Below are 14,281 nucleotides of genomic sequence, written 5' to 3'. Positions count from 1 at the left end.
GTATATTTTGAGCTTTTTAGACTGGCAAGCCCTTGTGGACATCCAACAGTAGGACAGTATATCTATTAGTTATATTGCATGGCTTGTCCATTATGGATGAGTTACTTTTTTCATCTTATTGTATCCTACAGTATCTTTGAAATAAAAATTGACTGTGTCAAACTTTAAACATCCAAAGTGAAAATTAAGTTCTTTTGAATATGCTGTTTATCTGCCTTAAAAAAAATAATTTCCTTCTAAGATTCTTTTCAGATGTCACAGTCTTATTGAAACTATGATTTTTCTCACATTCTCATTCCATTCTTGGTGTTCCCATAGCACTTTGTACATTCATCTTTCAACACATGCATCACAGTATTGTTGCATTTTTTGTCTTTCCAGCCAGACTTCATTGAGGGTGGAGATGCTGAATGTAAGCTTAAATGATATGTGTGTGCAGTTAAGATCTTATCAAGCATTTAAAATAGCTGTTTCCTGGAGAGGGAAGGAGAGAATAGTGGAGAAGCAATCAGCATCTAGAAGAAGTTTTGGCATTTTTTAAGTGTAGGCTAGTGACAGAACAGTTGGGAATGAAATTCAGCTGTGATTATGACACTTAGTTTGGCACTTGGACATATACTATTTTATTGGCTTAATCTGACCCTCACAGTGTGCTGTGAGACAGCTGTGATCTCACTTTACACTTGATTAAGGCCACTAAGTAAGTGGTTTGTTCATTGTCACATTCTTCTAGTAAACAGTAAGGTGCTTATACAATGTTGAATGAGGGAAGGACTGGGTCTGACACCAGCTCACGCTGATGCCGCACTGTGCGGCCCAGCCTTCCAACACCACATTGTGTTGGGATGGTGTGTTCTGGGTATGTTTTCCTCTTAATCTTTTAGGGGGATTCTGTGCATGAGAGCATGTTTCTATTTTTGAAACAGAAACCAGTGAGAAAGTATGATTTGTTAACAAAAATTGACTTTACACCAATGTTGGAATGTTTCTTTGAACTGCTGTTTAAATTTTAAGACATCAGTTGTCTTAAATGTCTTTTTACCCTAATTTCAAATGGCATCATAACCAAATGAAATAGTATGAATCTCCTTTAGACTGTCACATTTCTTCACGATGCCTGCAGCTGCTTAATTTCAGTAGTTGGCTTATTTGAAAGTAGTTGTCATTTATAGTCAGGTTTCATAGAAATGATAAGTTTATTTGAGAACTCTGATTAAAGATCAACTTCTTATAAGCTTCCATTGAGTTGTTAGTGTGCCTTATAATAGATAAAATGTTCCCTGTGACTCATTTATACTTCTTAATAAATGCATAGTGGGTGATACCTAAGTAGATAAATGTGGCAGGAGCTATAATAGTTTGCTCCCTTTATCATCTCAGATAAGTAAAGTTCCTAAATACACAGCTGAGGCTGAAATTATAGTTATGGTCAGTCATTAGGAGCCTCAGTGGGTTAAATGTCACCTCGTTTAAAGTATGTTACGTACAGTTTTTTTAGTTGATTCAACAGGTTTTGTTTTTTTCTAGCACTTGTGTTGGGCAGTCTTCTCACTGGAGATTCAGGAGAGCGGTGCTGTTGAAATTAATGTGAGAGAAAGCAAATTCTATCGTAGATTATTGATTGCCTTTAAAATATTGTTTGTTATTATTTGCAACCAAATCTCACATCTACTCCTGGCTCCTATAAAGAAGAGACAGTGGATCTTACTGCACATTTAAGAAAGTAACTGTCATGATTTGAGCCACCTTCTCACAAAATTAATTTAAAATACTTCTAAACTCAGGGTTTCAATTATATAGATTAATAATTGCATGTAGATCAAATAATAAAATTCAGAACCTTTCATTTTAAAAGCTTAAAGCAAAGTTTCATATAAATGAAATTAGTCATTTTTCATGTTATAAAACCCATAGCTTATAAATAATAGGAGCCAATATTGATTAAGCACTTACTATTTGCCACACAGTGTCCTAGGCTCTGTATGTATTACCACTCATTTAGTTCTCACCACACCCTTTGTGGTAGATTCCTTATCCTCCTTTCATGAATGTGCAGATTGAGGCAGTTGGAAATTGTATCTTGTCCCTGGTCACATAGCTTGTAAATCATGGGTGGGGAATATCCAGCCCTCGGGCCATATAAGGCCCTCAAAATCATTTGGTCTGGCCTTGCCAAGGTACTAGGCGTAAGTTAAGTGTTACCAAATATAGCAGGCTACTTTTTAAGTTGATAATTTTGTATGGCACATGAATGATGTTATAAATATCCAAAATAGCCCTTGGCAGAAAAAGGTTTCCCATCCCTGTTGCAAATAATGGAAATGCAATCAGAACTTCGGTTTTTGGAATCCAGATCCCAATACTGGTATTTACTTTTCTATAAATTGTATGCACTTTAAATATGTGGACATATCCTATATAATAAAAGCCTAATATACTAGGTGTCTGATCGTTTGACTGTTCGACCAGTCGCTATGATGTGCACTGACCACCAGGGGGCAGACTCTCCAACTGGTAGGTTAGCTTGCTGCTGGGGTCCTGCCAGTCGGGACTGTGTGAGATGGGCTGGACATGCCCTGGGGCCTTCCCACGATCCCTCCCCGGCCCTGATTGTGCACCGATAGGGTCCCTCAGCCTGGCCTGCACCTTCTCGCAATCTGGGGGCCCTCGAGGGATGTCCACAGGCCAGGCCAGGCCAGGCCAGGCTGAGGGACCCCACAGGTGCATGAATCTGTGCACCTGGCCTCTAGTAAAAACATATCTATTTTAAATATATTTAGTAATATAATTTTCTGGATCTTGAGATAATGTAATCTGTGGCTTTCTTCCTCTTTTCTCTACTATTTGATATAATCTATTTTTTTAAAGAAATCTATATATATAAAAGGCTAAGTGTCCATCCATTCGACCGGTAGCTATGATGCGCACTGACCACCAGGAGGCAGATGCTCAATGCAGGAACTGCCATGACGCACACTGGCCATTAAATGGCACCACAGACCTGGCGCCGACAAACCAACATTCGGCTTTCCCCAAGTGAGACACAGGCCCCACCACCACCCCAGAGCGACACCACACCAAATCACAGCCAACGCTGCCAAGACCCCATAGTGCAAAATGCAGCCCACAGCCCAGCCCAGCCCAGAAAAGGTTGCTGTGGGTGCCGGGTAATGACATCATGTAGCAACACCTGGCTTCCTCTTCCTAGCTACTAGCCTCCTTGGAGTTCAGCCCAGGAACCCAACTTGCTTTATAGCCAGGTGCAAACATTTTACAGTTTAACGAAATGTTTGTGAAGCATTTCATGTGCCTCATCTCATTTGATCCTCACAGAAGTCCTGGATTAGATAGATAGGAGACTCTTTAGAATTCTATTTTCTTTTCATTAGCCAGAAAACAGAGATTTAGAACATTTAGAAACTTGACCTGACTGAAAAGAAGTAAGAAATGGTGGACCTTGAAAATGACTTTAGGTTTTCTCACTGCGCAGGTTATAATCAAATACTGCTGCAGTTAAATATTTTACCCTTTGTTCTCCCTTCATGATCTATAATAATAATCTGCTTCGTGTTAATATTTACTGCTGTGTTGCTGACCATTACCTGGAAGAGAAGTTGGGGTGCCTTACTGGGCTGGAAAAAGTTCAGCTAAATCAGAAAGCAGGTTTAATTAAGCAAGCTTATTCTATATCTATAAAAGGCTAAGCTGACTCACACATGCACAATAAATATAAAGCTCTTGTTGGCGCCAATTGAACATGTGTGTTTCGATCTGTCATTGTCGATCATGAATTTGGTTGACACTTCTATTATAGAGAAAGGGCGAATGGCAATATTAAAATATTTCTTCTAATTAATTTCCTTTCAATGTGCATGAATCTGTGCATTGGAACACTAGTGTTACTATAAAAGGTTTAATAATAAAAGTTTCAGATTCTCCTTTGCAAGCCTTTCAGGCATGAATTTCTTACCTCTGCTCCCACAAGGAGGAGGAAGAAAAGGCTAGCAGAGAGAAACAAGCCCTTGAATTGAGTTTCTGTGAAAACTATCTTTTGAAACTTCTTATCACAGTCATACTAACTTGAAATTAAAGTGTCTTTTATATCTTACTGTATTTTTATAGATACATGTGTGGGAAACATTAATTTTCACACACTGGATGAATTTACAAGCATACATTTTTATAGTGGGAGGACATTCATCTCAAGGATGAAAAAGTATGATGGCTTGTTCATTTTTCACTTGCAGTCCAGTGGCTGCTTACATCATTGCAGTGGCAGGAGGCCTGCAACCTGACCTAGTAGTTGGGCATTCCCGAGGGTGTGCATCTTAATTGGAAATGAGTCACCACTTTATATTTTGCCATTGATTAGACAATGAGCTTTCTTCTGTGGCTGTCAAAGGCCTTTACATCTCTGTTGATAGCAACTTCTTAAATTAAAAAACAAAACACAAACCAAGACAAAAACATGTTATATCCATAGGGGCAGCTGATTCATTGTCCTGGTTTCATTACATAATATTTTAAAACTTTGTTCTCAAGAGTGAATGCTATATCATTCTTGAGAAAGAGCATATCTTATAATGCGAAAAAATTTTATTCTGCAAATATCACAGAACGAAAATCACACCTACAGCTCAGCCCATCTAATAGGATAAATTGTGTTAGGATACATTGAGTAGTAATGCTAATGATTATCCTGGAGGGAAGTATACCTTGTAGATATGACATGAGCCATGTTGAGGAAATGAGGGAATCAGTTTGGGCATATTTTTATACATTTTAAAAATAAATGAACTCTTAGCACTTTACTTTTTAGTCCTTTTACATTTATATAGAGCATCAGTAAAGCACAGAGCTTTTGTCTGATCATGCATTCATTTTAGAATTTATGCTTTGTATTGTTATAAAAGGTCAGAAAACAAATATACTACTTTAAGCTAAATAATGTTATATAACATGATGCCCTTTATTTATAGTACTCATGGAATCTTGCTGCTTGAAAAGTAAAGATACTATTTCTTTTTCCTCAGAAACGTGCTAAGGGACAAGTATTATTTGACAAAGTGTGTGAACATCTCAACCTCTTGGAGAAGGACTACTTTGGACTTTCGTTTCAGGAAAGCCCTGAGCAGAAAGTAAGTAAAATTTCAGGTTTTTCTATATTGTCTTAGAAAAATACTGTAATTTTTTTTTTTAGTGTAAAATTTAGCTTTAAAACAACATGTTTTTATTATGACACTAGAGGCCCGGTGCATGAAATTTGTGCATGGGGCAGGGCTGTCCCTCAGCCCGACCTGCCCCCTCTCATAGTCTGGGAGCCCTCAGGGGTGGGAGGCGACCAGTGATCAGGGGAAGACGATGCTCCCATCACACCTCTGCTGCTGCCACTGCCGGCAGCGCAAGCCTCGGCTGGCCCTGGCGGGCTAAGGGGACTGGGAGTGTGGTAGTCAATTAGCATATTCCCTTCTTATTGATCCTATGGAGGTGTCTGCCTGACATCAGAAATGTGTAGAGATTGTTTCTACTCCAGGAGTTTCCCAAGATACTAAGTAGGAGCATAAGAGTTCTATAATGACTCATACTAATTCAAGGAACTTAAGGGCTTTTCAGTTACATAGGTAAATTAAAGGGAGAAAAATTAACCAGTCCTGACAATTCACAGACTTCACCTATAGACTTTTGTCTTAGTTAGTTCCGCCTTTTCTAACAAAGTACCTGATGGCTTATAAAGAAGAGACATGTACATCTTATAGCTTAGGGGGCTGGGAAGTTCAAGATCAATGTGGCAGCAGATTCAGTATCTGGTGAGGGCCCACTTCCTGGTCATACAGTGCCTTCTTGTTGTGTCCTCAGATGGTGGATGGGTCAGGGTGTTCTCCGAAGCCTCCTTTATATAATCCCATTCATGAGGATTCTTCCTCCATGATCTATCAACTCCAAAGGCCCCACCTCCAAATACTCTCTCATTGAGGATTAGGTTTCAATATATGAATTTTGGGGGTGGGGTACAAACATTCAGCCTCTAACACTTTCCTCATTGGTAAGAAAGGACTTTATCTCTTAGTATGTCACTTTCTCAGTCTTAGGACTTAGGTCTGGTGAAGATATTGGGTGTAGAAGAGTAAAGGTTTGGTCCAAGGTTGCAACCTAAAGTGAAGCCCTTTTAAGTCTGTAGATGGTGGCGGTGGACAGACACACCATGAACATTCTGACTGAGGATGCCCAGAGCACTTTGTCCCAGTGAAAGGAGTTCCTTTCTAATATGGAACATTCACATCACAGTCAATAGAACAGAATAGTTAGGAGATGAATATAGGCTATAACTTTTATTTACCCACATGCCATCATTGTTTGTATTTATATGTCCTGGTAATGAAATACAGGATATAAGGATGATAATTATATATGCATTAAATTTCCTTAACTTGTTTAGTTTTAAATCCTTGATACGTAATTTGTGGCTTAATTCCACATTTAAAGTAAAGACAATTAAATTGCATGCCTGCTTGCTGAATAGTATGTGGGTGTTCTTATTAGACCTCTATTTAGAATATTTTTCTCAGAAGTAATAACATATTAGACATTTGACTAAATAAACTAGGCCCTCTTTTTAGGCTTTACATTATAAGGTGGTTTTGATAATGTTTCCAATCATGCCCTTCTGTTGGCCCTCAAAGCTGCAAAAGAGAGAGTGATGGGAATTTGGCTATCATTGTCCACTCTTTTGAAGCAGGCCCTCACCAAATACTGAATCTGCCAGCACCAGGAGGGGCAGACTACTAAAAACAAGTAAGTGGATTGCTGTTGACAGGCCTGTGGAGATTGTAGATTTTACAATTGTGATGGCAAAATAATATATATATTGATGTTTTTCTCTAATTGCCACCTGCAACCTAGGTATGATAGTGGAGAAATGGAGTATTAAAGGGGTTCCCACCTGGCTGGTATGGCTTAGTGGTTGAGCATTGATCCATGAGCCAAGAGGTCCCGGGTTTGATTCCCAGTCAGGGTACATGCCTGGGTTTTGGACTTAATCCCTGGTGGGGGGTGGTCGTGCAGAAGGCAGCCAAGCGATGTGTCTCTCTCAGCAGTGTTTCTATTGCTCTATCCCTCTCCCTTTCTCTCTAAAATCAATAAAAAATATATTAAAAATTATTTTATTTTTGAAGTGGTTCCAAGTTGGCTCTGTTCATGGGGGTTATGGTAAGAAGACAAAAGATTTAGAAAACTGGAGATACTGATGAGAGAGTAATCAAGCTGATTATTCACAGGGTCAGGGAGGAACATAACTGAAGCTGAAATGGGCTGATAGGCTGGGAGAATTGGCTAGGGCCAAGGGATGAAAGACCAAAAAGTTAAAGAGGAGGTACAGTGGGAATAAATGGGTAGAAAACTTAAAAGGAGAGGGGATAATTGCACCTGAGAACGGGATGATGAAACCTAATGAAGTGGAGAGCTTTGTGTGATGACAAGACCAAGTGTTGAGTCGTGAAAAGGATGGCTGAAGTGAAGAAGTTAAGGTCATCAAGGCAGAGAATATTAAGATATGGTTAAGCGTGGAGGTGTTCACCATAGTATTCTCATTAACAAAAAAAAAATACTAGTGCTAAATAAGCATCATAATTCCTTGTTTACTTTGGAGTTTCTCTTATGAAATGGGAGATGAAAATGCTCACACATTTAGTCATACACTTTGTTATCTAGGCTTTTAGAGCATTGGGAGAATAAACAGTGGGTGACCTTTCTGAAATATTCACTTTTTAGAAAATTAATGTGTAAATGTAATGTGTAAATGTAATTGGCAATATATTTAATTATTCATATATAACCTGTTTTTATAATTTTTGTATTGTATAATTTTGTTGTTGTTGCTGTTTGTTTGTTTTTTTTAATCCTCACCTGAAAATATTTCTTCTGTTGATTTTTAGAGATAGTGGGAAGGAGTGAGTCAGAGGGAGGGAGGGAGGAAGAGAAAAAAAGAGAGAAACATTGATTTGAGAGACACATCCATTGGCTGCCTTCCATAGATGCCCAACCCGGGTGGAAGGTCGAACCTGCAACCCAGGTACTTGCTGTTGACCAGAAATTGAACCCGAGACACTTTGGTTTGAGGGCCCATGCTCTAATCACTGAGCAACACTGGCCAGGGCAAGTATTGTATAATTTTTCTATTCCTTCTTGCTTGTGTAGATAAAATTCAGTCCTTAAGACATCTAGGCAAAAGTACTCTTATTTTTCAAACATAGATTTGTATTGTATCCTATTTTCCTCAGAAAATTATTACCATTGTAACAACTCAGTTCAGTCCAATTTTCTTTGAAACTCGTGCTGTTTCAACAATAAGATACTATAGGATACAGAAATTTAAACTGCTTTCTTTTTCATACTGAATAACATCTGTATTTATAGAAACTTCAGTCACTTGCCATTTCACCTTTTTGTAAAGTAAAGGTGAGGGTAAAGCCATGGTTATTTGTGTGAAAAGTTTCCATGGAGAGAAAAATCTTAACTTTCTTTTGATTTAGTGTAGTACTGTGTTGGGTCTTTCATGGTTGAGACCTTGAGTTGGAAGCCTTTCAATTTACTCTAAGTATGAAAATCTATCATTATTTGTGTTAGAACTTTTTCATTTCTTTTGAGAACTCTTGTGTAAACTTTACTATGGAAAATGTCATTAAAAATATGTGGAATCAAGCACTTTGTTACTGCTCTTTTATATATGAAATTCCAAGTCCATGAAGGTTCTTGTATTCATTTCTACATAGAACCATCAATAAGAAATTTGGACTTTCTTTAAAGGGGAAAAATACTATCTTGAATTTTTATGTTAATTAGGTTTGGCATCTGGCCCTGGATTATGATGTCATTTTACTTCAAGCCATATTGAAAGAGGAATTTATTAGAAGTGTAGTTGATATCCACAGCTAACTTTATGAAAATTGATTAAAGTGTTTGCCTCATAGCCAGGCTATTTTCCCCCAGAAACTAGAACTCAAAATTTAACCTTTTTTTTTGGTCAGATATAAACTATTTAGTAAAAGTCTTTATTCAATCCAGTTACACCTTATAACACCACAGACAAAAGTTGAGTCACATTCTCCCAGATGCATAGTGAATGATTCACTGTAATATAGAAAGCCTGTAACTTTTCTGCTTACCACCAGTATTGGGTAGTGTTCTCTTAGATCTACTTTAGGCAAAGGTATAATAAAGGGGATCTGCTTTGGTGCTGTAACTTCTTAAGGGGAGATGCAAAATTACTCTTACACTTTTAACATTTGGTATTACAGTGTGAGTTGGGTTAAATTTCATTTCTCTCACATGGCCAAATTGACAAGCACCAAACATAAGTGAGGAAGACACGGCTAGGCATTTTGAAGACTTCTAACTTGGGGATCTCAGCATCCAGTCTGAAGGGGAATTAGAGGATAGTTTCTTGAGTTGTTATCTAGGTCTAGTGTGGTGAGTGGCCCTGGACAGGCAGCTGCACACTCACACTGCTAATGGGACTCTGATAGGGAGGAGTTCAGAGAAACACTTAGATGTGGGAACACAGAAGCAGTGACATGCTAGGGCTTTCTGCAGGAAGCTGTCAACAATTAGAATATATAGCCAGTGAAGGCTGGGCATCTACCTGACAAGACAGGCAAAGCTATTTTCTCCCTACTTCCCCCTCCATCCAACCCCGCCCCCCCCCCCCCCAGGCCCTCAGGACACTATTATCTATGTCCATGGGCTATATATGCATATAAGTTCTTTAGTTAATCCCCCCTCCCCCCAGAAGGGACATATACCAAAATTCGATGCCAATTTAATTTTATCATTGCAAAAAGAACTTATCTGTTAAGGACATTGGGCAAAGTACTTGGTCTTCAGGAAAAGAACTATCCTATGAGGTAGATGTTACAATCCTCATCTTGCACTTGAGGAAATTGAAGCTTAAAGAAGCCAAGGAATAAGCCCAAGTTCACACAAAAGTTGGTGGAAAGCCAGAATTTGACTCCATGTATTTCTGATTCCAAAGTCTATAAATGTGGCAGCCAAATCTTTAAAAAATGAGAATGATGCATCATAATCTATAACAGCCGTTCTCAACCTGTGGGTCGCGACCCCTTTGTGGGTTGAACGACCCTTTCACAGGGGTCGCCTAAGACCACCGGAAAACACATATATAATTACATATTGTTTTTGTGATTAATCACTATGCTTTAATTATGTTCAATTTGCAACAATGAAAATACATCCTGCATATCAGATATTTACATTACGATTCATAACAGTAGCAAAATTACAGTTATGAAGTAGCAACGAAAATAATTTTATGGTTGGCAGTCACCACAACATAAGGAACTGTATTAAAGGGTCGCGGCATTGGGAAGGTTGAGAACCACTGATCTATAATGATGTGTGTACATTTGTGTCATTCACTTTTTCCACCTTTTTGTGTCTGCTTCTTGATCCACCCAGCCTCCTCCTCATGTGTCAAAACCAAGAAGTTTATTATTTATTTGTTAAAGAGTTTTATGTTTATGAAATAGACTTGTATTTCTTTCAAAAGTCATATTAAATCATTTTTGTTTTTTTACTTATGAGTTTTATTCCTAGGCCATAAAATTATATCCCACTCATAATCTAAGTATTCATTGGATTTCATTATTTAAATAAAAATAAATTGATGAAATAATAGAATCTGTGGTCTTTTAAAATGACCACAACATTGGGAGGGTGGTGGTAGGAAGCAAGCAATGGGCAGATGTTAATCAACATCTAGTAACTACTGGTTGCTTAAAACTGTGTTATGGAGGATACAAGTAATATGGTCTGTCCTGACCCTTGCTAAGTTGTACTGGGGACAACTTGGTGGGAATGGAGCTTATAGTATGGAAGTGAGTGTGCTTAGCAAAGGGGATACCTGTTTAGCAAAGGGATAGGTGAATGAATGGAAGGGATCACTTCTGCTGCTCCTACTTGATCACATAAGGTAAACTCTGCCCACTTAGTTTTTGGATAGGGGTCTTAATAATGTGGCTGGCAATGTTGTGGAAGGTGGCCTGAGAATGACACCGAGTCTGACTTTGGCTGGCTGGTGCATAGAAACTTGTCTCTCGTGGTCTAGTCTACAGACCTCTATTGACTCCATGCTGTGCAGAAGCTGTCAGGTAATTCATACAAGGGGTTGGTCTTCTGGAGAGAAGGGAAGTTACCAAGTGGCTGGGACATTAAGTTATTCTGGGGGTCACAGAAGATGATGCTCTATCATCTGTCTATCATCTTCTATCATCTTCCTGCTCGAACAGAGAGGCTTTTTCCTTTCTCTTCGGTAGCATCACCTGTCACCTAATGAAGCAGGAGGTGTAGGAGGGGCTTTCTCAGTCTTTTCATAGTTTCCCCTCCACTCTCTTTCTCTGTGTTAATGTTCTAAAGGATTTTTTTTTTCTTTTTGGCACTAGGCGACTCTGGTTCAGTTTGTTTTGTTTTTTTTTGCTGTAGTTGTTACTTCCTTGGATGAAATGCCCCAACACATTTGATCTTTCTTTGCCCCTCCCCCAGCCTCTCCTCTGTCTGGGCTAGAGACTGAATGATGTGTTTTTCTCATTTTTGTTCACTCATCATAGCCGGCCATTTGTGAGCCAGCTGTTGTTGGGACAGCAGCTGCAGGCCAAGGAGACTGAATGCCAGGCTCTTTTCTAAGAGGAGAATTAGAGCTTTCCTCAGTGTCACACTGGAGGTACCATTAGAGGTTTCCACTGGTCCTTCTCATATTGGGCCACGCAGCTGGGACACCAGTGATATGAAACTAGACCAATCTCTGGTAGTTTTTTATTGAGAGGTTTGAATATAACCAGTGTTAGGACAGAGCCATGCACACCTTGGTTGGGTCCTTGCTGCCCTGAGCGCAAGCTGTGACAGGTGTAGTGAAACCCATAGGGGTCTGTGCAGCTTTGCTTTCAAAGCATCCTGTTGTTACTACTTTCTTATTTTGTAAGTTAATGTCTGTTGTACTAATTCAATATCTTGTTGAGACAGTAGGCTATTATTTTCTACATAATAAACATTTTAATTGTTTGCTTTATGTGTCTAAATAAAATTCTGTTTAAAGACAGGTATTATTTGGGGTACTTACAGAATGAATGAAACTTATTATACAGCCAATTATTTGAATTCGATTACTGTATCTCAAAAAATGTACTTGTTCTCTTGTGTTAATGAAGATAAAGTAACTCTAACAATGACTTGTGGATAAGGTGGGAGAAGTATAAAAAATAAAAACGCATAAATTTTTTTAGATGGATCTTTTGCTTATAGCTTTGAAAAACAAATATTTAATGTCCTTAGGCTGCTTGAATTCAGTGGTTCCAGTTTGGTCTTTTCAGCTTTAAGATGTTATAATGGTTTCCTAGAGTCTTTTTATGTTAACTTTCTCAAAGGGAAGTAGTAAGTGGAAAGAGAAACAGAGTTTTTTTATGATTATGACTCCCAACTTGGAATGAAGTTTAAACAGGATGTTACACGAAGACCAGGAAGGAAAGTTTCTGCTCCAGTTTGACAGTATTCTCCATAGCATTACATAGTTGCAGGGAAAGACAAAGTTTAAGGAGGAGGAGTTGGCTTTAGGAGTTGAGATAATTGTGTTTGATCATAGTATATATACTCTTAACTAATAGTTCCCAATTCACATTTTATTCTTCGTGAGCTGGAGCCAGTTGTTGAGCTCTCATTCCAGTGTCCACAGGGACTGTTTCCTGGCAGTTTAAAGACTAAAGACTGTGTGTGTCTAACCACTATACTGTACACTGGAAACTAATACAAAATAATATTGAGTGTAAACTGTAATTTAGAAATAAAAGAAAAAGACTGTATGTAGATATATTATCTCATCATTAGGATAGGTGTTTGATTTCATATCTCATAAAATGAAGCCCAAGAGACTCACCTTAAAAGTGTTGTAATATTTTATTTATAACATATTTAAATACTAGTCAGTACTTACTCCAGTGGAATGCTAATAGGTGGAAGCTACTTCTAATAGGACTTTATTAAAATACTAGAGGCCCGGTGCACGGAAATTTGTGCACTGGGGAGGGGGGCGGTCCTTCAGCCTGGCCTGCGCATTCTCACAGTCCGGGAGTCCTCAGGGGATGTCCTACTGGGAGCGGGCCTAAGCTGCAGTCTGGCCTCCCTCTGTGGGAGGTGACTGGGCTGGCTGATCAGGGGATGGCACTGCCCCCATCACACCGCTGCTGCCGCCCGGCTTCCTTCTGTGGGAGGCGACCGGACAGGCCGATCAGGGGACAGTGCCGGCCACCCCTATCGCCCCTCTGCCACCACTGGTTGCCCCCCCCCAATCGCTGTTCCCTCCCTCTGCCCGCTGGCACGCACCTTGGCCGGCCTGGTGCCCCCTGCTCACCGGCCCCGCCCCCCCCCAACTGGTCGTTCTGCCATTTGGTCGATTTGCATATTACACTTTTATTATATAGGCTATTTACATTTAAATAAGTATGTGAACTGTAAATAGTTCCATTTTGGACTCTGGGAAATTTCTTATGGGTTGATTAACCACTTTTTTCCTCTCCTGCAGAACTGGCTAGATCCTGCAAAACAAATAAAGAGACAACTGAGAAGTGAGTATTCAAATAATCATACTTTGAAGTTAATCTTTATATCTATCTTTAAAAAAGTTTATGGACTATAATAATAAGATAGTCATAGAATGATCAGCTCTGTTTTGCATTTGTGTCTTATGGGAAGTGAAGGCTTCTAGTGATATTTTTCTGGGATAATGACTACTTTATACAGGGCTTAGGGACTCCTGTATTGTCAAAAGGTTCTAGACTCACAGTCCTCAGTGTTTTCTCACAGTATCTACCACTTCGAAGTATATCTTACCTTTTTCTCTGTAGAAAAAAATGAGAAGCTGCTTTTCTGTAACTTTTATTATCTATGTAAACTTTACCCCAGGTAAATTTATTACTTTATCCACTTCATCTTGAAAGTGTATAATTAGTTTAATAAATAAGCATATCTCTGACCCAGGGGCTTATAGATACACTGTTTGTAGATGTGCTGGAGTGAGGACTATGGGGAGAAAATGTGTAGAAGGATCTTTTCAGTCCTCTAAGGTCATTGCCTTCTTTACTCCTTTGTCCCACGTGCCACTTAATGTGCTCTTTGAGTCTGGTTTTGTCATTAGTCCTGCTTGGCCCTTTTTTCCGTTTCCCCATTTGTTCTCATTGTGGACTCCCAAAGTGACGTTCAGTGTCCCATCCTAACTGGCTTC

The 14,281-nt window shown here is 39.0% G+C and overlaps 1 protein-coding gene across 29 annotated transcripts in view; it reads left to right on the top strand.

Moving 5' to 3' along the window:
* EPB41L2 (erythrocyte membrane protein band 4.1 like 2) overlaps window positions 1-14,281 on the top strand; it is a 190,593-nt gene that overhangs the window by 108,614 nt on the left and 67,698 nt on the right. For 20 of the 29 annotated variants that reach the window (XM_036316239.1, XM_036316238.1, XM_036316234.1 and 17 more), the window contains 3 exons: window positions 1,528-1,587; window positions 5,034-5,138; window positions 13,583-13,625. In XM_036316239.1, coding sequence (XP_036172132.1) covers window positions 1,528-1,587; window positions 5,034-5,138; window positions 13,583-13,625 — 208 coding nt within the window. The remainder of the gene's footprint in view (window positions 1-1,527; window positions 1,588-5,033; window positions 5,139-13,582; window positions 13,626-14,281) is intronic. The other 9 variants (XM_036316233.1, XM_036316247.1, XM_036316245.1 and 6 more) reach the window with 1 other exon arrangement.

This window comes from Myotis myotis, unplaced genomic scaffold (genome assembly GCF_014108235.1).
Source record: "Myotis myotis isolate mMyoMyo1 unplaced genomic scaffold, mMyoMyo1.p scaffold_m19_p_7, whole genome shotgun sequence".
NCBI classification, from domain to species: domain Eukaryota; kingdom Metazoa; phylum Chordata; class Mammalia; order Chiroptera; family Vespertilionidae; genus Myotis; species Myotis myotis.
This window is presented reverse-complemented; position numbering and strand designations above follow the sequence as displayed.